We start from the raw sequence: 23,546 nt of genomic DNA, 5'->3' as shown, positions 1-23,546 counted from the left end.
TCTTGTTCTTGGGTAGAACACTGGCTTAAAGATAGCACACAGAGAATTGTCATTAATGTTAAATTTTCGAGATGGACAAAAGTGGTAAGTGATGTTTCTCAGGGTTCTGTTCTGAGAACACTTCTATTCAACATACTTATAAATGATTTTTTAAAAAGGCATTGGAAATCAAGTTTTAGTGTTTGCAGATGACACAAACCTCTGTAATGTCATAGAATGGGAGCAATATATTACTTTGCTGTTGGGGGATTTAGATATATTAGGGGACTGGGCACTCAAATGGCAGATTACATTTAATGTCAAATCTATGCACTTTGTTAAGCAATTTACACCCTAAAAGGTAGTGAATTAGCGATAACAACACATGAGAAGGATTTGGGAATTATTATAGACAACAAACTAGGCAACAATGTGCAATGCCAATTGACAGTTGATAAGGCCAGTGAGGTATTGTCACGTATAAAAAGAACATTCATACTCAAGATGAAAATATAATTTTTCCTCTTTATAAATCAATGGTAAAACAATGCCTCGAATATGCTGTACAAATTTGGGCACCTGTTCTAAAAAAGGATATTATGATACTAGAAAAAGTGCAGAGTCGGGCTACAATATTAAAGGAAGCAAACATTTTGGTAATGAAGAAAGATTAACAAATTTAAAGCTCTTTGGTTTGGAAAAACGGCACCTCAGAGGGGATATGATAGTATTATACAAACAAATTCAGGCACAATACAAACCACTGTCAGGAAATCAGTTTCAAAAACAGGACTATACATGGGACACAAGGTTGCATTTAGACTGCAAGAAAGAAGATTTAGTCTAAGCCAAAGGAATGTTTTTTTTTTTTAACAGCAAGAACAATAAGGATGTGGAATTTTCTGCCTGAATAGGTGGTTTTATCAGTTTGTACATATTTTTAAACAGTAATTGGGTAAATGCTTGCAAAAATATAATATTAAGGGATATAATTCTTAATATGTGAGGTAATAGCTTCTTGATCCAAGGAGAGACCTGACTGCCATTCTGGGATCAAGAATGATTGTTTTTCCTGGTTTGTTGCAGTATTGGAAAGCACTTCAAACTGAGTTGTTTTGCCTTTTTTGATCAACAGAAAAAACAGATGTGAAAAAGACTGAACTTGATGGACACATGTCTCTTTTCAGCCTATGTGACTATATAGAAATATGGTGGTGACTATATAGAGTATGGTGGTTACTCTAGTTCTCAAGTATCTCCTATCCCACACTTAAAATTGAACTGTCACTTTGAGTTTTCCATTAAGACATATTTTTTTATGAAGTTATGTTGTTGTTGGTTTTTTTTTACGAATATACAATTACTTTATTGGAATTTCATTTAATACCCATTCAGAAGATATCCTAATTAAGGACAGGAAGGAAGATGTAAATTTACTTATTGTCAAAATGGGGACAGAGCTTTCACTGCCACACCCTGTCATTTCCCATCACTTATCACACTTGACAGTTACTGGGTACAAGTATCTTCTAAAATGGTGTATAACAATGGCCTTACATAGTCACAGGATAATCCACAGAAGGTCCCATTCTCCCATTCTCCCATTCTCCCATTCTCTCAACATCTTACATGCACAAGATTACAACACAATTGGCATTTGAAGACATGTTTGCAGAGAAGATGACAGTGCTAGGGAGCAAGTAGTTCAGCTAAGCATATCTACCTTTCGACTCTTCCCCCAGACACCATCTTGTAAGCGGACATGTGAGTTTTGGAGAGGGTTTGTGCAAAATTTGAAAAGCTCCAAAAATTAAAGTGCCTTTTTAATTAGAGTACAATGTTTCTACAATGGTGAAATTGCACTACCTCAATCATATCTATCCACTCCCTCACGTTCAGGAAGCTTTTCTCACAAGTTACATCATAGAGAAGCAGGACTCCATCAGCTCTTCTGAAGTAAGATTTGGCAATGCTTCTGAATCTGAAATATAAATTAAGATTAACATATACATGTATTAGATAACTATATGTGTATATAGTATATTTTTTGTTTGAAATAAATTTTTTTGGCATAGCCTAACAACAAATTGATGGTTATGCTTGAGGGAAGACATGTGGGTGGATTCAAATGAAGACAGTGCATTAAATGTAACAAGTACACACAAACACTAAATCAAAGTAAACCAAACTAGACTAAAGCCAGAATCACAGGGAAGCAGGAACAGAGCAGGAAACATACACCAACGAACCTCCAGTAGCAACCTGCTACAGATCATACAAATAATGTCCAGAAGGAAAGCAACTGTCATATATGATGAATGATGTTGTCAGCTATTTTTATACTGTTTCCAGATATAGACATAAAATGTTTTCTTTTTGGTGTTTTTTTTTTTCTTAGAGAAATAAATATGACATGTTACATGCAAGATAACCTTTCTTGTGAAGAGTAAAATTAACAAAAGAATATACTTTAAGATACCGTTAACGTTGGACAATATACAACAAGCGGTAGAAATGTAATTGTGCTGTACAATGTTTGCCAGTGATGAATATGCTAGCAGAATATCAAGGGAAATGTTGCTTAAAAAAACACCTTAAGAGTAACTTACAGTTCATCGACGTCTAATGCGTTTATTCCAATTGGCAAAATATAGGCAAAAATAGCTGATCTGTAACAATTCTCCAAATCAGTTATGGTCACTATTTGGCTAATTTGGTTTTAATTTTGCAATTTAGACTTCATCTTGAAGTTGTTCAAGGTTGTGATGTAACCCTCTATTAGTAAGTTAAGTTACAATGTGGATAAGACACTGTACTTCGCAATGTAATGATGCTGGGATATTACATGTGCACTGAATTAAAGTGACCCCTAGATATACCCATGAAAATGCTTGTTATGTTATGTCCTAGAATTACCTCTACCAAAGTGATGGCTAAGTGTGCGATTAAGGTTTCTATGCCAACTAAATAGATAGACATTTTCTGCTGTTGACAAATCCCAGCTGGCTCTTACGAATATTAAAAGCTGTAGTGCTGGCAGTTATCAGGTGAACATTTCCTGAACAAAACACTAATTTAATCATGATTTTCCATGCGCTGAAAGTACCCAAACCAATTATTGGCCAGTCCAGAGTGCTTATCTGTTCTGCTGTGACTAGTCCAGAAATACATAATAATAAGAAAGCTTTTTTTTTTTTTTTTTTTTAAGATGCTGCTTTCATTGCTTTACATATTTCATTCACTTTAAGAAATGCTCCATTCAAGTAGCAAGTTATTATAGCTTCACAGTCATAAGAGCTCAATGTCATTAACACTAATGAGAACGTCAGTGTGTCTTGTATCCTAAGAGCACTGGAAGATACAGCAGATTATATAAACATAGGAAACGCGGTGTAATGTAAAACCCATCACTCCTAGCTGGGCTTCATCTGGATGAGAATAAATAGAGTTAGTCTTTTGAGTGCTGATACCTATTAACTAAGTTTGAAGTCCCCTAAGCACTCTTACCGCAAGCACCCCTAAACGTAAGTAGTCCATGATCCTGAACTTAGCCCTATCTGAACCAAACCCTTACCGGAACAATTTCAAGTGCAGGACCAATCATTGTGAAAAGTATTGTAATAACGTTGGGTACTTATAGCTATAATGCCATTACAGAGATGCACAAAAAAAAAAAATATTGAATAGGATATGGTGATAGGCATGACAAACAATATAAATGATGCATCTATTAAATAAATTATTATATAGATAAATAAAATAATAAATAATTTAATAACTCAATATCTACCACCGTTTCCCGCAGATCCAAACTAAAAGTTGGATAGCCATGGCATGTTGCTTTGCATTAGTTTAAGCAGAATTTCAATACATTTTTCCAATTCCTTCAGTTATTTAGGAGATTATACAATTGAGACAAATTTTGTTAGTTCACATCATATATCCTTACAATTTGATGGATAAAGCTCTTTCAGGATATGCATTATAACCCTGTAACACAATTTTGATTTATTAAATGGCGTATTTCATACCAGAAACCTTACAACAATTATATATTAGCAACCAGGGCCCACGAATACATACAAAATTAGCATCTAACTACTTCAGAACATGTACATGGATAATCCACACATTTATCATTCTTGTCACAAGAAATAATATAATACTGTACCTTTCTTGGCCTGCAGTATCCCAGAGTTGCAAAAGGGTTGGCTCTCCATCCACGACTAATGTTTTCATTTGAAAATCCACACCTTAAAAAGCGAAAGTAACAATATTTTTGACTGATTTCTTTTCTACTGAAAATGACACAGAACATCATTGTTTTTAGCTAATATACCCCCTAATCTTCACTGACAAAGTTGACATTTTATATTTTAACAGTGCTTTGTCTTGCATTTCAAAGCCCATCTAAGGTCTCAAAAATAGAAAAATAATGCAAGTGTTTTTCTTAAATAAAATATCATCACATACATAAAACCGAGCACTATACATAGAGCATTACACTTTGGCCAAGCTTATAGATAACATTTGAAATACATTGTACTAAATTTTATGGGTAGCTGTAAAATGCCTCTTAAACAGGAATAGTTGCAGGTTTTCAGGGACCTCTTGAGGAAATATATAGGGGCCCTTCACTAACGCATGTGGTAGATTAGCGGGGTTATTAAGTAAACATCGGGTTTTATGTGGATGGACAAAATCCGATGAAAATTACAGAATTCCAAAATTGCAATTCTCATATTTACTAAAGTTAAATATGTTCCAAATTTGAATGTAAAAGTATACTGTGCAAAAGGTGCTTATATTATTGTATAATATAAGTAAATATGAAAGCAGCTGCTACACATGTAAAAGTACCCTCAACTTTACACCAAATGTAACAAAACAGTAAACTAAGTGGAATCAATTCACTCAGTTTGAACCCAGTGGACACATTTGGTGCCTGAATTAAAATTGGTGCTTTTGCACCAAAGTATAGGATTCTGAATATTCACAAAGCATTGGTTTTAATAAAACACATAACCGAATGTATCCGCCAGGACACACATTCACAAATTATCGTTCACTTGCTTTTATGGAATCCAATAATAATTTTAAAGGGATACTATAATGCTAAGAATAAAAATCTTTATTCCTAACACTATACGTGTCCGTAGCCCTGGCCTCTGACTGCCTAGCATTGTAATTATTGTAGTTTCTCAAATACAGCAATAATTAACATTGCAGTGCTTAGGGGACACGGTCACTGCACCTAGACCACTTTAATGAGCTGAAGTGGTCTGGGCGCCTATAGTGTCCCTTTAAGAACTATTTGCTTACTTGCAGCACTAGCAGGCAAATAGTTAAATAACCCTCAGCTTGATGTGTCAGGTGACCAGCACTTGCTATCCAGCTGTCACATTAAAAAAGTTTTAAAAAATAAATCAATAAAAAGCTTATCGGGGTCAAGCTTTTTATTTATTTATATTCTTTAATATTACTATAAGGAAGATTTAATTCCACACTATGGATATCTGCTAAATATTTAAAGCTAGTGACTGGGCAGTCATTGAGACCTGTGAAATAAATAATTAATCTGTCCACATCCCTGCCCTCACACATGGCTTGCAAGTCGAGGCTGTAATAATATAAGGGGGCCCTAATAATAATATTAAAGGCTGGAGGGTGCAGGTCCAAAATATTAAACAAAGGGGGATGGCAATGTCAAAAGGTACCCAACCAAAAATAAATACCGTATATACTCGAGTATAAGCCGACCCGAATATAAGCCGAGGCCCCTAATTTTACCCCAAAAAACTGGGAAAACCTATTGACTCGAGTATAAGACTAGGGTGAGAAATGTGTGTGTGTATGAGTGCAGTGAGTGTGTATGAGAATGCAGTGTGTGTATGAGTGCAGTGAGTGTGTATGAGAATGCAGTGTGTGTATGAGTGCAGTGTGTGTGTATGAGTGCAGTGTGTGTGTGTGTGTGATGCAGTGTGTATGAATGCAGTGTGTGTGTGTGTGTGATGCAGTGTGTGTATGAATGCAGTGTTTGAGTGTGCGATGCAGAGCCTTGGTGGTGGTGGGCATTTTTATTATTTATTATTTTATTTTAATATTTTTTTTGTTATATTAATTTTTTTTCATTGTTATTATTTTAATATTTTTTTTATTATTTTCGTACTCCCTCCCTGCTTGATACATGGCAGGGAGGGGGGCTCTCACTCCCTGGTGGTCCAGTGGCATTGGCAGTTCAGTGGGGGGGGGGAGCTGGCAGGAAGCACTTACCACTCCTGCAGCTCCTGTCAGCTCCCTTCTCCTCCGCGCCGGTCCGTGCAGCTCCACTGTCAGCTCACAGTGTAAGTCTTGCGAGAGCCGCACTATGACCCCGCGGCTCTCGCGAGACTTACACTGGGAGCTGACAGAGGTGCTGTAAGGACCGGCGCGGAGGAGAAGGGAGCTGACAGGAGCTGCAGGAGAGGTAAGCGCTCGCTGCCAGCCCCCAGTCTGTATTATGGCAATGTAAATTGCCATAATACAGACATTGACTCGAGTATAAGCCGAGTTGGGGTTTTTCAGCACAAAAAATGTGCTGAAAAACTCGGCTTATACTCGAGTATATACGGTAACCTAGCCCCCATCAAAAATAAATTACTTTACCTACACCCTCACTCTAATTATAGTGAGGGAGAGGGAAATAAAACTACCGTATTTTTCGCTCCATAAGACGCACTTTTTTTCCCCTCAAAAGTGAGGGGAAATGTCTGTGCGTCTTATGGAGCGAATATGAAGCTTTACTTACCTGTCTTGCAGCGTTGGCCGGCAGCACAGGGCGCACCGCGGTAGTGGAACTTGAATTTTATGTTCCGGTTTCCGGCGGGACTGAAAGGAAGTGTGCACAAGCTGAGTGCGCACTTCCTTTCAGTCCCGCCGGAAACCGGAATATGAAATTCAAGTTCCACTACCGCGGTGCGCCCTGTGCTGCCGGCCAACGCTGCAAGACAGGTAAGTAATTATGGGACAAGGGGAGGGGGACAGTATGGGGGAGAAGTCTATGGGGAGGGGGATGAAGTCTATGGGGGGGGGATGAAGTCTATGGGGAGGGGGGGGATGAAGTCTATGGGGAGGGGGGAGATGAAGACTATGGGGAGGGGGGAGATGAAGTCTATGGGTATGGGGAGGGGGTGGATGAAGTCTATGGGGAGGGGGGAGATGAAGTCTATGGGGAGGGGGGGGAGATGAAGTCTATGGGGAGGGGGGGGAGATGAAGTCTATGGGGAGGGGGGGAGATGAAGTCTATGGGGAGAGGGTGGATGAAGTCTATGGGGAGGGGGTGAGTGAAGACAATGGGAGAGAGGAGAAGACTATGGGAGGGGGGGACACTATGGGACAGGGGAGAAAAAAAATATTCTGTACAAACTGTCCCATAGTAAGAAACACTATGGGACGGTTTGTTCAGAATATTTTTTTTCTGGATTTCTTCCTCTAAAAACTAGGTGCGTCTTATGGTGAGGTGCGTCTTATGGAGCGAAAAATACGGTAATATCTGTAAAAAAATAAATTAATTATATGAACCATCTGAAGTGTTCTTTCTTCTAACTCTTCTTTTCTTCAGCCACAAAAAATGCAGTTATTTAAGATAAAAATATTTATTTAAAAATCACCAAATAAGATGAAATCAAATTATACCCTCCTTGCCCTGCTAGCGCTCTCTGCAGACTGAGCTCTCCTAGCAGGGAACGTTCTTACATAGCATTTCCAATGCTATGTCAATTATTGCATCCCATGCTATTCAATTTGAGTAAGTAAATACGTTGGCTATCAAGTCAATCTATCAGAGCGCTCTGACAGGCAACTCTCCTGAGAAGTAGACTGTGTTGAATAAGTGTGAAGTGTTAAACAGTGTGAACAATACCTGTATTTTGCTTCCAAATGGTCCCAAAAGCAGATGCATGGTTTTGCCCCATTCGGCACAGAACCATTTAGACTTTAGTGAATAACCCCATTAGTATTACATAAACAAGTGTTCAATATCATTTAATTTAAGAGTATGTACGTGGTCTGAATGCATATACATATTATTACTCAAAAAAAGAAACACTTTTATTTAATATGATATACTTGTTGCCATGTGGCCAATAACTATAAAAAAAATATTGTAACTTTTGAACTTACCCAAGGTGGCACTTGTGTTCCCTCGAAACTCATTTTTACACAGTCTCATTAGAAAACTTGACTTCCCAACAGCTGCATCACCAGCGAGCACTATCTTGTATGCTTTCTCTGTGTTGGGATATTTACTGTCCCGGTCTGTTCTATAAGCCTGAAATTGACATAGGTATTTTCAATTTATAAATTTCCATGATATGCTTTACAATATAACATAGTCTATTTGAGGTTGGTAATTCCACAGATTTACTAAACGGTAAATAATGTTGTACTGAAAACTGGATGAGAAAATGTAGGCCAAAATAGGCTATTTGGAAATACCTATAACGAAAAATGTTCTCGCTCAGCTAATTTGGCCACATTTTCAATTCAGTTTTCAATGTTAGTTTTAGTAAATGAAATTCCAAGAACCATCTAATAAATGGTAAACAAATAACGCAGAACATTTATTAAGAACATGCAACTCTTAAGATTACTTATTCTGCTAAACATGCATGCTGTGCTCCTACTGCTGTATCCCTGTTGCCACTTACAGAAGCTATCTTCATCTTCTCATACAAGACTAAATCAACACGACCAGAAATGGCATTCACTTATTCAATCAATGCCTGTCTAACACCACTGGTCTACCTATCTCTCCACACCAAACACATTTTTTTATATTAATATGGTGGCCGGGGGTGTGGCCTGGACGAGCATGGTGCAGGACGCGTAGTAAACGAGCTCCGCATTCCTAGCCATTAAAACGCTGCATTGAAGCGCACTAAAGGGTTAAGATGGACCACAACAAAAAGCATTTGGTCCCTGGGACAACTCCCCCCGCCGCTACATAGGCCCGATGGATGGTTTTGTTGCTACACCGTCGGAGCTGAGAGACCCGAGGCTTGAAGATAAGATTGCGCCTGCCTCCCCATATGCGGAGAGTGTGGCGGAATCCCAGACAGATGAAGACTCCACGGGTGAGCTGGCACTGATACATGCTGAATTAGCCCAGATCTTGGCGAGAATGCTCACGCTGGAGCACAGAGTGGATGAGATGGATACCCAAGACTGCTCTCAGCAACACAAAGATATGGAAATGGTGGTCACCAGACAGGGCAATCTGCTGCTTACTCTCCGGAGACAAGTGGAGGACCTGGAAAACCGGAGCAGGCGCAATAAAATACGCATCCGCGGCCTACCTGAATCAGACGCTGCCCCACTTACCAACACACTGGAAGCTTTGTTCCAACACATACTGGGTGCAGAAGTTCCTGCCGCTATTAGGTTTGAACGGGTGCACAGAGCACTGGGCCCTGCGAGACAGGATGGCAGCCCAAAAGATGTTGTATGCTGCCTGCATGCCAGCGGCCTAAAAGAAAGGATCATGGCGGCCGCCAGGGGAGCCAGTCATCATGTTCCACGAGGCAGAAATTTCCCTGTATCAGGACCTCTCCACACTGATGCTGGATGCCAGAAGAGCCCTGCGCCCTGTCACAAGCGCCCTCCATGACAAGAGAATACCATCCCGCTAGGGATTCCCCTTCAGCCTCCAGGCAAAACAAGGAAACACATGGGTGTCAGCCCGCTGGCCAGAGGATAAAAACGTGTTTCCTGAGAGCCCTGCACATGCCTGTGATCAGGGTCAGGAATTGGATTCTGGAGGAGGCTATTGCAGCAAGGAGAGACCCCCTGGCACCCTTGCACCCTGCGGGCACACCACCTGGGAGAAATGCCCAACAATGCTGATGAGGAGGCCCAAATGGCCTGGAGGAATAGGCTGTCGGTGGAGTTTTCAGAGTAGCGGGAGGACAATGAGTTGCTTTCATTATAAGGAGGGGAACCTATCGTGATCTCGCTGACAAGGCGGTGGGACGAGGACATTTTGGGGTGGGGGAACCAATGGGCACGCAGGGGAACACCCTGATCTCTGAAGAACCCCGGATCCTGGGGGTGCTGTATCTCAGCCCTAGCCGGGTGGCCTATGTCTCCCTGGAGCATACTTTGGGGTGGAGTAATGGGGCAACGAGACACTGCAGCGAGACTCTGGCGTAACTGTCTCTATTGACCTGCTCATAATGTATAATAACACCCAAGTCTTTGGGGCCAGAGAGTATGGCATTGGGGGGAGATGTTGATGGCTTGGCAGCAGCAAGGAGCCCCGTCGGGATGGGTCATTCCTCACCGTACATCTGCAAAACATGGGTCCTGAGCTCACGGGGGGGGGGGGAGGGGCATATATACTGGTGGCTATAACTGTTATACTGAATAACTGAATACTCAGACAAATGTGGTCGCCTCCTAGCCAGGACGGTTAAAAAACAACAACCCAAGGTAACCCAATTACCGGACAAAATCTTTGAGGAATTTCATAAGTACTTCATGGGCCTATATAATCTACCCCAGGGGGACAGGGCGATTGGGGAGCAGCAGTGGACCACGCAGATGTTGGCATACTTACGGCAGCATGTGACTAAGACTCTAAGCCAAGATGACGCCGCAGCCTTAAAGGCCCCCATCACGCTAGAGGAACTCTAGCAGCCCTGAAAGCCTCCAAACTGAATAAAGCTCTGGGCCCCAATGGCCTCCCACTATACACCGAGCGCCAGGATACGGATCAATGAAGCCCTCTTGCCGCCGTTCCAGATCCGAAATGGGACGAGACAGGGGTGCCCACTCTCCCGCCCTTCTGTTTGCCCTCTCCCTGGAACCCTTTCTGGGGGCGGTCAGATGGGACAGGGGTGTAACTGGGTTCACCCTGAAAGAAACCACCCATAAGATAGCCGCTTACGCAGACGATATGCTATTTTTTATTAGCAACTTTCTGATAACCCTACCAAACCTTTTAAAAGCTTTCACTGAATAAGGATGCATCTCGAATCTGAAGCTTAATACAGAAAAATCGGAAGCTCTACTCATCTCCATCAAGGCAGCGGCAGCCTCCCATCTGCAAACTCTGTTAGCATTTACCTGGTGCAAAACCAAACTTAAATACCTTGGTATCTGGCTAACAGCGGACCTCTCCTAACTGTACACCCACAACTTCACACCGCTTTTACACACACTAAAGACGGATATGCTGTGATGGTCCAGTCTGTACGTCTCATGGTTTGGCAGAATGAACGCCATCAAGATGAACTTCCTCCCTCGACTACTTTATTTATTCCAAATTTATTTCTTGCAACTTTGCGCTGACCGAAAGAGTCACTAGAGACTCGTGACCATGACTACTCTCACTAATAGTAAGGTCGCTGCGGCAACGGGGTCGTATATCGAACTAGAGTATGGCAGCATGACCCTCAGACACAGACTAATAAGATAACATCTAAACAGATATAGAATACTTGCCAACCAGGTCTAAACCAGAGATGTCCCTAGCAACCCATAGGGGAGGAGAGTTTGCATGCTGGGCACACAGTGGGTGGATACGCATGGCCTCAGTGTACGTACACTCCATTGGGCCTGTGCTAAGTATAATTAAAATGCTGAGAAGGGGTAGATCTCACCTGACCACTACATACGGGCTACCTAATACACGTGCCTCGTACTTACCAAATCCAACAGCAACTAACGCCTCCTCCATAGGTAACAGTAGAGTTATAACGCAGTAGATGATCTAAACCTAACTCCTATCTACCAAAGGGGGCGCAGAATGTCGATGGAAATGAGTATCACCTGTTAAGCCTATGCAGCGGGAGAGCCTCTGTATGTTCCCTGCTAGACCAAGCTCAGCCTGGTACACTAGAGGCTGAGGAACAAACCTGAGGCGCTGAAACAGTAGACACCCAAAGGGAACCAGGTTTTGAAGTGCTCTCTCTTGTAACGAGACGATTAGTCTAACATGAATAAGATATCTATATGAACAAATGCATAAAGAGAACCATGCTCCATAAGCATACTGAAATGTGTAAACCTGTATCATCTTATCAGTCTTAAGATGTAATATTTCTGCAATGACTATTACACTATTACCTTGTTTTACGAAAAAGAAAGATTGTCAAAATATATATATATATATATATATATATATATATATATATATAGTAGCCTTCAAGTAAGGCATCAAGTAGCTAAATTGTACATGCCATCATGAACTAACAGGACATTTGGATGGCACTCTAAATACAACAAATTCTAATTAACAACATAAACTGATCTACAAATCTAAAGAGATACTTACAGTCGAAACAGGTGCAGACAGTGCTGAAATACACTTTCTCGAAGAAGCCCCTGAGCTGCTTCTACTGACTGGCTGCGATGGTTTCCAGTCAAGAAGATTTCGATTTGTTTCTGGCGCATATAATTCTTCATCTCGGATTTCTGGAACCTATGAACCGGGGACATCTCGATAAGGAATCATTAAATACTGGTGGTCATATCAGGGACATATTGTATTTTAAATTGTTGTTAAACTGCAGTGTAATGTGAAGTAGTATGTCATTTAAAGGATATATTAGCTATCTGGTGTTTGCTACAATTTGTCGGTTTACTAAAGCCATTTTGATCAATTCATTTTCCATCAGCCAATTACAACTCAAATTGTGATTAAATTGTGACCAAGTAGCTAAAAGGAAGAGTAAGTTATTAAAGAAAGAAAAAAAGAGAAGATCTTCAGTGTTAACTCTTGGATGTCAGAAGTCACAGCAGTAAGACATAATGCTAAATTGTTTATTACACAGTACAAATAAATTGTATTGGTAAGTAACCAGTAAGGAAAGCAGTTATACATATTCATCTAAACTCAAATTTTATATAGCAGATCCATGCAAAACAAATTACACACCACAGGGAAACCAATTTGTTTCCTTAGCCTCCATTTTTTACCCTTAGGCTCTGCCTCACATGGAAAATGGCAGCTCTAGAATCACTAACATAGTAGAGCTATTTTTGTAGGTTAAACATCATGGCTGCATTCTGGTAGCCATTGAGGAGGATGTGAGTAGCCTGGACAACTGACCGCATAACAGGGATCATGTGTAGGCCTGCAACATCTTATATTGCATTAATTCTTAGTGTACCTACATTTACAGTATTTGAGCATTATGTCAAATTATGCTCCATTATTTTCAGAAAACTGAATTCCCAGAAATGTGATCAAGTTGAAGTTCAAAATTGACAGTCTGGACTTCATTACCAAGAAGCATCTAGTTAGGAAATGCACATTGTGGTTCATTTAACTGTATGGTACACATTTTGTGGTGGGGTGATTACTGTGTTGATATTTGTATCTATATCCATATCTTAAAACTTTTAAACAGATGTTATGTGTAATGGATACCCCATTCCTGGACCTTGAGGCCACTCTCCCCCTCCCCCCCCCCCCCCCCCCAGACTACAGACCTTGTCCCAGAATCCTCTATAAAAAAAACTCAGAGGAATATTGCCAATGTGGGCAAGGGATGATGGGAGCCCTGAAGGCTTATTCTACCCCCAGCTGTAGCTGGGTGAACGGGGATGATCGCCTGGACCCATTTTCACACTGAGCACCTGGCCAGGACATACTACAAATAACTATGGAACTATTCACCGGATCAGAACTGTGCTGCAATCCAGTGAATCGGTGATCAGGTGTCGCTCAGTCCAGTAACCCCTTTGCTGAGATTGGGAGCAACCAGCTGCACATTTGAACCTCTGCAGCCATTGGAGGATGTCCGCAACCTGGTCAAACTTTAAAATGTTCTCGCTTGGGCGCCTCTGATGTAAGTGCTTTTTGGACTCTGCATGGTAGAGGTTATAAGGTCTGAGGATTTATGACATTTGGGGGTTACACCTGGAAAAAGGGAACTTTTAGGGAGTGGATCCCTGGCACCCCTGTCTGATGAGGACACAGCTAGAGAATACTATCATTAGCCTAAACTGACCTGATTAACTGCTATTATTATTATTTTATTATTTATATAGCGCCAGCAAATTCCATAGCGCTGTATAATGGGTGGACTAACAGACACGTAATTGTAACCAGACAAATGGATGCACAGGAGCAGAGGGGTTAAGGGCCCTGCTTAATGAGTTTACATGCTAGAGGGAGTGGGTATAGTGACACAAAGGGTATAAGAAGGGGTAATGAAATAGATTGCTAGAAAAGTATTCACTGAGAACTTAGTAGGTTATTCTTGACAGTTGCAGGATAGGAGTGATGGTGGGAGGGGGATGAAAACCCACTAACAGTTTAAATGATATGCTTTCCTGAAGAAGTGTGTTTTCAAAGATTTTTTGAAGGAATGGAGACTGAGTGACAGTCTAACAGAGAAGGGAAGGGAGTTCCACAGAAAAGGTGCAGCCCTGGAGAAGTCTTGGAGGCGAGCATCAGATGTTGGAGTACTGACAGAGGACAGACGTAAGTTTTGGCATTGAATTGGATAAAAAGCGGCCATTTTGATGATGTCACAAAGGGGGGCAGAGCCAGCAGCGCAGGAAATAAAGTGAGTTTTAAACTTTTATAGGAGGGCTAAGGGGGGCAAGCCACATATATGGTGGGTTTAGCAGTATAGGGTCAGGAATACATGTTTGTGTTCCTGACCCTATAGTGATCCTTTAAAGGTTTGCTTCAATCTAACTATCAACCCTTCAACTTCAACTCAATTCTGTAAGGCAATGTTGTCACTGAATGAGTAGAATATTCCATAGCAGCATAGGGTTTTTATGGACTATATTGTTAGTCAGTGGCGTACACACGATCCATGGGGCCCTGGTGGGAAAATTGACTAATGGGGCCCCCCCCGGCGCTTACTCTGCATAGGCCGAGGCCGCAACACATGGTGGCGGGCACCTGGTCGCAGGGGATGCAGGGCTAAAAGACAGTGAGAATACGGTGGACGTATTCGGATGTGCATTCGGAGCTGAGAGGCAGATCGGGGCGGAGAGATCCCCAGCGCCAAGGCAGCTTGGTGCTGGAGAAAGGTAAGTGCTGAAGGGGTTTTAACCACACACACTCTCACGAACAGACGCATACACACTAGCTAACAGACACACACATTTACTGACAGGCACACACTCAGTGACAGACATACATACACACTCACTGACAGACAGACACACATACACACTCACAAAAGATACACTCTCACTGACAAGCACACACTCACTAACAGATACCAAACATACTCACTAACAGACACACACAAACATACACACACAAACTAACACACTCAGTAACAGACACACACAGTAACACACTCACTGACACACACACACTCACTGACACACAAACTAACAAACACACACTGACACTCACTAGTAGACACACACTCAATAACAGACACACACAAACTAACACACTCACTAGCAGACATACACTCGATAACAGACACACACTAACAGACACACACAAACTAACACTCAGTAAAAGACACACACACACAGTGAGACACACACACTCACTGGCTGGCAGTGGTGTCACTTGGCGGGCGGGTGCACGAGGGATCATTCTCCCCTGAGCTCTCTCTGCCCAGCTCCCTCACGAGCACCGCAGTGATGCCGGAGCCGGAATATGAATCCCCTCAGCACTGCCAAAGGTAGGGAGTCTGGGGGATAAAAAAATAAATAAAAATGTGAGTGTGTATGTGTGTTAGTGTGTGTGTGTGTGTGTGTGTGTGTTAGTTTTTGTGTGTCAGTGTGTGTGTGTGTTACTGAGTGTGTTAGTTGTGTGGTAGATTGTGTGTGTCTGTTATTAAGTGTGTGGCTGCTAGTGAGTGTGTTAGTTTGTGTGTGTGTGTGTGTCTGCTAGTGAGTGTGTGTCTGCTAGTGAGTGTCAGTGTGTGTGTGTTAGTTTGTGTCAGTGAGTATGTTACTGTGTGTGTCTGTCACTGAGTGTGTTAGTTTGTGTGTGTCTGTTAGTGTGTGTGTTTGGTGTCTGTTAGGGAGTGTTTGTTTGTCAGTGAGAGTGTATGTTTTGTAAGTGAGTATGTATGTGTGTATGTCTGTCACTTAGTGTGTGTCTGTCAGTAAATGTGTGTGTCTGTTCGTGAGAGTGTGTGTCTGTGTGGTTAAAACCCCTTTAGCACTTACCTTTCTCCAGCGCCAGGCTCCCTTGGCACTGGGGATCTCTCCACCCCGATCCGCCTCTTAGCTCCGAATGCGCATGCGCGGCAAGGGTCCCCCAGCCTCAGCACCTTTGGGAGTGCTGAGGGGATTCCAGATTTCCCTGGGGTCCAGTGGGGCTGCTGGGCGGCCGGTCCTGCAGGCGGCGAGGGAACACTGATCCTCCTGTTCTGCTCCCTCGCGCACCGCTTAATGATGCCGGAGCCAGAGTGACGTCATATTCCGGCTCCGGCATCAATGCGGCGCGCGAGAGGAAGCTGGGCAGACAGAGCTCAGAGGAGAATGCTCCCTCGCGCACCCAACCGCCAGCCAAGTGACACCACTGCCAGCCCAGGGGGGCCCTGAGGTGGCCAGTTCCTGGCCCCCCCCAGGAAAAGAGGCTGGCAAAATGTGGCCGCACTGGCGTACATACCCGGGTCGCAGGGCAGCCGGGGCCCCTGGTGGGCTGGGCTCGGTCGCAGCTGCGACCCCTGTGACCACGGTGTGTTGATATTATCAAATACTCTACAACAGAATGGTAGCCACTTTTTTGTTGTTGCTATTATGCTGCACATTCTTGCTTTGAAGATATTTAGTATTGGTAACCAGCAACTATTTCGATATGCAGGTGTGGTATCAAACGTATCAATATATGTCTACATTTCTTGTAACATTTTTTTTTCTTTTCAATGTTTGAATTTAGGCAGCAGTGATTAAAAAGCATGTGCAGTTTGTCTTCTGTCCAAGTAATTATGTGGGTAAACTCTTTCTTTGCTTGCTGCCTGCATGCTATGAAGACTGTGATGAGTTTTATCTATGTCTGACCATTGTTTTAGGGCTTTATGCTGGACTAGGAAGTGTGTTTTATCTTACTATGTATAGTGTTCAGTAGATATTTTCAAGTGCTTACATCTGTATCCGAAGCATCTCCACCAAAGCTCTCATGGGTAAACCGTGACCTGTGAAAGTTCTTTGGCGTCCTGTATTCGACTTCTGAATCATATTCATTAGAGTCCCTTAAAGTGGATAAGCCGCTGTCTATGCAGCTTTCAGGAAGGCTGTCAACCTCACAGTTCATTCTCTGCATCGGATCACATACCGCTAAAGTGTCATAGTCCTCATCTAAGTAAGATGATCGAGGAGATCTGCTATGAACAAAAAACTATTATTGAACACTATTTAGGTCTCTATCAAAAAGTGTAAAAAATAGTACTCTAGGCTCATACATTTAGGTGGCAGGGTGGTAAACTTAAAAAAACTGAGCAATTAAGCAAAACATGATCTGCATTCTATTTTGCAGTAATAAAATTGGGTTTACTGCTAAGTTAAATGTTACTTTAGTCACATTTTAGCTGTAGTTACCGTGGTAATGGTCTTGTGGCTCTCTCGGGCCTATGAAGCAATTTGTAAAATATATTGCACCTTAATAAAAAAAAATATCACCATGGATGTTACATGTTACATAAACAATATCTCTCCACTAGCACAATGCATTAGTTATTATTTAAACAAGTGAAAATAAAATTTAAACTAAGTTTGACAGAAATGCAGTATGCAAGTCTGGTTCAATATCAGTAAGAAACATGTCTTTTTTTTTACCTGTCATATGGTGAATTGCTTCTGTTGAGTTTGGGACTGTTTCTTGATATCGTACTCCCTGGCGAAGTATTTGCACGCTGAAGAAAGAAAGAATTAATTTTTTTAATGAGATTCTTTGCAATGTTTACTTGTAAACTGGGAAAACGTAATGCGGTATTGTTGTACATTTACATTAAATAGCAATTTTGTGCAAAAGGGTGCAATTCTTGTATGGGAGAAAAATATCACATATGTGCACAAGGTTTGGTTACGATATAAACCAAAATAATTTTATCATTATTTTTTACAACAGGATGGTATAATCTAACACAGACATACCCAAGGCATGCAATTACACTGATATGCCACAAAATTAGCCCCTCTCGTTCGCCATATAAATATGCAATAGCATGAGGATCTCCCTTCCCTGCAATATAGTCTAATTCTCTCTCTCTATATATATATATATAAACATTTAAAGATTACCGTCACTCTTGGGTTTGATTCATCGAATTTATTGTTGGTACATCCAAAATAGCCAACGTTTCAGCTCCCGATTGGAGCTTTCATCAGGACACATGAAGCCTTCATGTGTCCTGATGAAAGCTCCGATCGGGAGCTGAAACGTTGACTATTTTGGATGTACCAACAATAAATTGGATGAATCAAACCCAAGAGTGACGGTAATCTTTTGATATTTATTTTTATGTTTTTTGGGACTTGGCATCTGGTATCGAACATTTTTAGTGAGAGTGCAAGAGGTTCAAATTTTTTCATATATATATATATATATATATATATATATATGTGTGTGTGTGTGTATATATATACACACACACATACACACACACACATTTGTAAAACAAGCTGCTAAACCATGGGGTTTAGTGAAGAGAACATTATATGATAATAATGAAATATGACATAAATATATGAAGAAGAAAAAAGATCACTACCAAGGATTTGTTGTACTTGCTAAAGCTGTTCTCCAGCACATTGCGAAGTCCATCATTGCTGTCATGTAACTTTCTGTTAGCTGTTCTAGAATACAAGAGTGAGTGGACAATTGTAACACGATCCATCTAGCAGGATTCAGGTAAGGTGTTGAGTCAATGAAATTGCGTGTGCTTAAAGTTTTTTCAAATATTCAAACTAGCTTATTAAATCCCGAGGCCACCTCCACCACTCCCTCATTAAGCAAGCACATGTTTTTTTTAACTTAGCCAGAATTCACTGTTTTAATACAAATAGAAAAATACAAATAAATAACTCTAGAAGACATTCAAAGTAATTGTGCAAATGCATAAGAAAGAAGCAAATTTGAAATGTGTATTTTACTTTTGATACAGAAAGTATCAAATACAAGTACAAAATATGAAATAAAATCTTACACCAAATATATGCTGATATGGTATTTATTTATGGTTACTTGATTGTAAAGTGAACACCACCACCAAAACACTTAAAAACTATTATCTGCACATATTGCCAATCAGTATACAATTATAGTATACTCACTGACAATGGGGGTTACGTATAAAAAGTTTTGTGTTCAGAAAAGTGATCTACTACAGTGGGGCAGTCACTGTGGAAACCAGTGGCCCAGCAGGCACATTGCAGTGGAGACTCTTCCCACTTTTAATGTTTTCGACACTTTTCAAAACAGACACTTTTTGTATAAACCCCCCCAATATGGAGAGAAGTTCATTTTTATTTTATGTAAAAAAATTAATTTATAAAGTAATAATGTCAATTTTTTGCTTAAATAGCACATCTATTTATTTGGTGTAAGCGTCTACAAGTCCTAAAAATATGGCTCATGAAGAAAAACAAATTGTTATGCTAGTAAGACATTCATAAGAGGTGAATTGACAGGGCTCTCATGTTATGAAGAGATTGCAGAAACCATAACAAAATTATCTTAATGGGGGCCTTATGGGCTTAAACAGTTTAGTTAATTGAAAAAACAGAACCTGTCACATTAGACCCACTTTTTCCAGCAATGTCTGAGGGGATACAGAACATTGCTGAACACTAGAGATGTCCCAAACGGTTCGCTGGCGAATAGTTCCTGGCGAACATAGCTTGTTCGCGTTCGCCACGGATGGCGAACATATGCGATATTTGAGCATGCTAGGCTCAACGTGCGTATATCATGGCTAGTTGCACTGAGGGTATGAGTATATAGCAGTACATTGTTGTGAAAGATGGCTGTCATGTTTAGGGTGTAGCTTGCACGTTATCAACTGTGTATTTATATCAGCAGCTCCACCACTAGTTATAAATCAAGTGTGAGTCGCCCCATGAGATGAGACTAGTGAATAACATAATACATGAGCGGTTAAGGTGAAGGCATGTAAGGAACTACGACAATAAACTCTTTAGGAGGTGAAATAATGACATGTTTAAACGCTTGCTACTTTGCGATTAGTTAATGTGCAGAGAGCAGTTCATGTGATCAAAGGCATGGTGTGGAGGATCAGCTATAATGGGACATGCTTGGCAGGCTGCTGTTTACTGCTTGTGCTCATCAGATCCCTTCTGGGCGCCAGGTGCAGACCCTGGGAGTCCCTGATACCTGGAACAACAAAGGCAAGTCTCTGGCTGAGTTGGTGGAAGCTTGTTTTGTCGGGTGGTCGGATCTGTCCCGGTGGTGCTTCACGTCCGGTGCGGGATTGTGGTGGCTTAAGGTGGAGGCGAGTGCTTGACGTGGGGCAGGCTCTGCATTTCTGTTTGTGCCTCCGGTCCGGTCTTCGACGTCTTTTGCGTTGGTGGATTTTAATGGGGACTGCTTCGCTTAGCTGTGGTGAAGCTTGTTGGGGCTGTGGTGGAGCTTGTTGGGGCTTCCTGCTTGTTATTTGCTTCAAAAATTGATTAAAGAGTCTGTCCAGCTTAGACTCAATATCCTGCCATGCTTTGCTGGTACCAGAAGGACACGCGGCTGCCGCCATATTGGGAGAGTCGCAGATGAGTATGTCAGCCTGGGTGGCTGTGCTCTGTGCGTCCATTAGCTCCAGACAGCCTCTCAGGGGTGAACCGGGATAACCCCCACCGGTTCAAGGGGGGGGGGGTAACGGAGCTCCTGCTGGGAAGTAGCTGCTCCTGGGCATCCCAGGATCGGGAGATCGGCCGCCTCTCCCGCCCAGTGAGCACCAGGCCACACTTGCCACGCGGAGGTAATTAAGACTCTGTCGAGTTGCTGACCGCTATTAAGCATGTCGGGTCGGTCAGGTAGGAGCAACATTGCTGGGTCATCCCCTATTGGGGTGAAATTCGCTTGTTGATAGCTGCTTAAAGTGAGATATTGAGGGAGCTCACAGGAAGTTCGTCTTTCCTCCATGACAGCTAGGCCCCGCCCCCCAGAAGCTGCATTCTTAGTGAGAGGAGGGACAGTGTAGCTGCTGCTGATTTAATAGGGAAATTGATAGCTAGGCTAGTGTATTCAGTGTCCACTACAGACCTGAAGGACTCATCTGATCTCTGCTGTAAGGACAGCAGCCTAAAAAGCCCTTTTTAGGGCTAGATCATCAGTCTTCTTTTTTTTTTTTCTGTGTAATCTAATTGCAGTTGCCTGCCTGCCAGCGTGTGTGTCAGGCTCACAGCGTATACTGTGCCCACTTGCCCAGTGCCACCACTCATATCTGGTGTCACAATAGTTTTCATTTAAAAAAAATTAAAAAAAGTTTTGACTGTAATATAATAGCAGTCAGTTTCCTTCACACGTGTGCGTTTCAGGGCCTGCCAGGACACAGTGTCACACCAGTGCAACTCATATCTGGTGTAACAGTAGCGTACATTAAAAAAAAAAAAAATAGAAATTTGAATGTGAAATAATAGCAGTCAGTTTCCTTCACACGTGTGCGTTACAGGGCCTGCCAGGGCACAGTGTCACACCAGTGCAACATATATCTGGTGTAACAGTAGTGTACATTTAAAAAAAGCAACACTTTTTTGACTGTGAAATAATAGCAGTCAGTTTCCTTCACACGTGTGCGTTTCAGGGCCTGCCAGGGCACAGTGTCACACCAGTGCAACTCATATCTGGTGTAACAGTAGTGTACATTTAAAAAAAACAAAAAACTTTTTTGACTGTGAAATTATAGTAGTCAGTTTCCTTCACGCGTGTGCGTTTCAGGGCCTGCCAGGGCACAGTGTCACACCAGTGCAACTCATATCTGGTGTAACAGTAGTGTACATTTAAAAAAAAAAATACAGGGGGCTTGTTGTCACCTTTCGGGGACCCTTGGTGTTGTACGTGGCTGGGTGGAGGAAGAGACCTTCAATGACATCAGTGAGGACAAGGAACAGGACATGGCTAGCTTGGTATCCAACCTTGTGCAAATGGGGAGTTTGCGGTTGTGCAAATGGACTGTTTGCGGTTGTTTGCGGTGCGTTAAACGGGGAGTTTGGTCTGTCACTGTGAAGCAGGCATAACCCTTACACTACCTGATCGATACAACATCATACCTGATGTTTTAAAGCACGTTATTCCAAACAATTTAGGAATGTTAGGTGATTTGTGCCCTTTATGGATTAAAACCAGACTCTGCATCAACTATGTAATTTTCCATGGGAGTTTTGCCATGGATCCCCCTCTGGAATGCCACAGTCCAGGTGTTAGTCCCCTTGAAACAACTTTTCCATCACTATTGTGGCCAGAAAGAGCACCTGTGGGTTTTAAAATTTGCTTGCCTATTGAAGTCTATGGCGGTTCGCCCGGTCGCGAACATTTGCGGAAGTTCGCGTTCGCCGTTTGCGGATGGAAAATGTTATGTTCGCGACATCTGTACTGTCGCGAACATAAATGCCGACTTCGAAATTAATTATTTTATTTATATCTCTATTTTTACATGTATGTTTCTCCTTTTAATCTATATAAAGGTACCTTTAAATATGAGTATAATTTAATGTATTTTTACTTATACATTGAGAATGTATAAAGTAATTTCTCTCTGAATCTATTTCCTCTAAATATTTCTAAGTAAAGGTATAAATAATTAAAATATTTTTTTTGAAGGATGCATTTTTTATTGTTTATTATGATATGTGTACATCAAGCATGTCAAACATGCATGCGTCCCACAATGAATATTTTTGGGCCCGGCGAACCGCGAGTTTGCCATGCTTACTAAGACAGATTAGGTTTTTGTCTGTCAGTGAGTGTGTGTGTGTGTCTGTCAGTGTGTGTGTGAGTGTATGTGTATGTCAGGGTGTGTGTAAGTGTGTGTGTCTTAGTGTGTGTATGTCAGAGAGTGAGTGTGCTTGTCTGTCAGCAAGTGTGTCTGTTAGTGAGTGTGTGTGTGTGTGTGTCTGTCAGTGAGTATGTGTTGGTCAGTGTTGCGATGGCTGCGACTGGACAGTGGAGGACCTGGAGGTGCATTGAGACACACAACGCCATGTCACATTCCGACTCCACTTACACAGGGTTTCAAGGAGTAGTGGAAGGACCTGCTTTGGCGGAGGGTGCGGACGGCGTCATTGAGGGTATACCCGAGGCTGGACTCCGGAGTTGTATACTGGCACGGCAATGTGAGTGGAGTCTGCTTGTTGGCTAATATTGTTTTTGTTTGTTTTTTAAACAAGGGCCAGGGTTTAGTAGAGGGGGTAACTTGGATTTAGTATAGAGGGGGAACTGGTGTATGAGATGAGTATGTCATGAGTATGGTTTAGTAGAGGGGAATGCTGTTTTTTTATATACTGTACTTTTTAAAAAAAAAAAAAAACTACTTTTTAATAAAAATGTAAGTCTTTTTTTTTTTTTGGTGGCCCCCATAAACTTAAACCTTGTTTATTTGGCCTGTGCTAGCTTTTGAGTTTACAACACAACAGGGGGAGAG

General features: G+C 41.7%; 1 protein-coding gene across 2 annotated transcripts in view; it reads right to left on the bottom strand.

The window, feature by feature from the left end:
- Positions 1-23,546, bottom strand: part of RASEF (RAS and EF-hand domain containing) — an 85,529-nt gene that overhangs the window by 9,540 nt on the left and 52,443 nt on the right. Inside the window, exons 8-14 of one of the 2 annotated variants that reach the window (XM_063457187.1) lie at positions 18,666-18,750; positions 17,731-17,807; positions 17,042-17,279; positions 12,293-12,439; positions 8,140-8,287; positions 4,151-4,232; positions 1,846-1,960 (exon numbers count right to left, since the gene is read on the bottom strand). In XM_063457187.1, the coding sequence (XP_063313257.1) occupies positions 1,846-1,960; positions 4,151-4,232; positions 8,140-8,287; positions 12,293-12,439; positions 17,042-17,279; positions 17,731-17,807; positions 18,666-18,750 (892 nt within the window). The remainder of the gene's footprint in view (positions 1-1,845; positions 1,961-4,150; positions 4,233-8,139; positions 8,288-12,292; positions 12,440-17,041; positions 17,280-17,730; positions 17,808-18,665; positions 18,751-23,546) is intronic. The other variant, XM_063457188.1, reaches the window with a different exon arrangement.

Source organism: Pelobates fuscus, chromosome 5 (genome assembly GCF_036172605.1).
Source record: "Pelobates fuscus isolate aPelFus1 chromosome 5, aPelFus1.pri, whole genome shotgun sequence".
NCBI classification, from domain to species: domain Eukaryota; kingdom Metazoa; phylum Chordata; class Amphibia; order Anura; family Pelobatidae; genus Pelobates; species Pelobates fuscus.
Note: the sequence above shows the minus strand (reverse complement) of the source record. Positions and strands in the feature narration are given on the sequence as shown.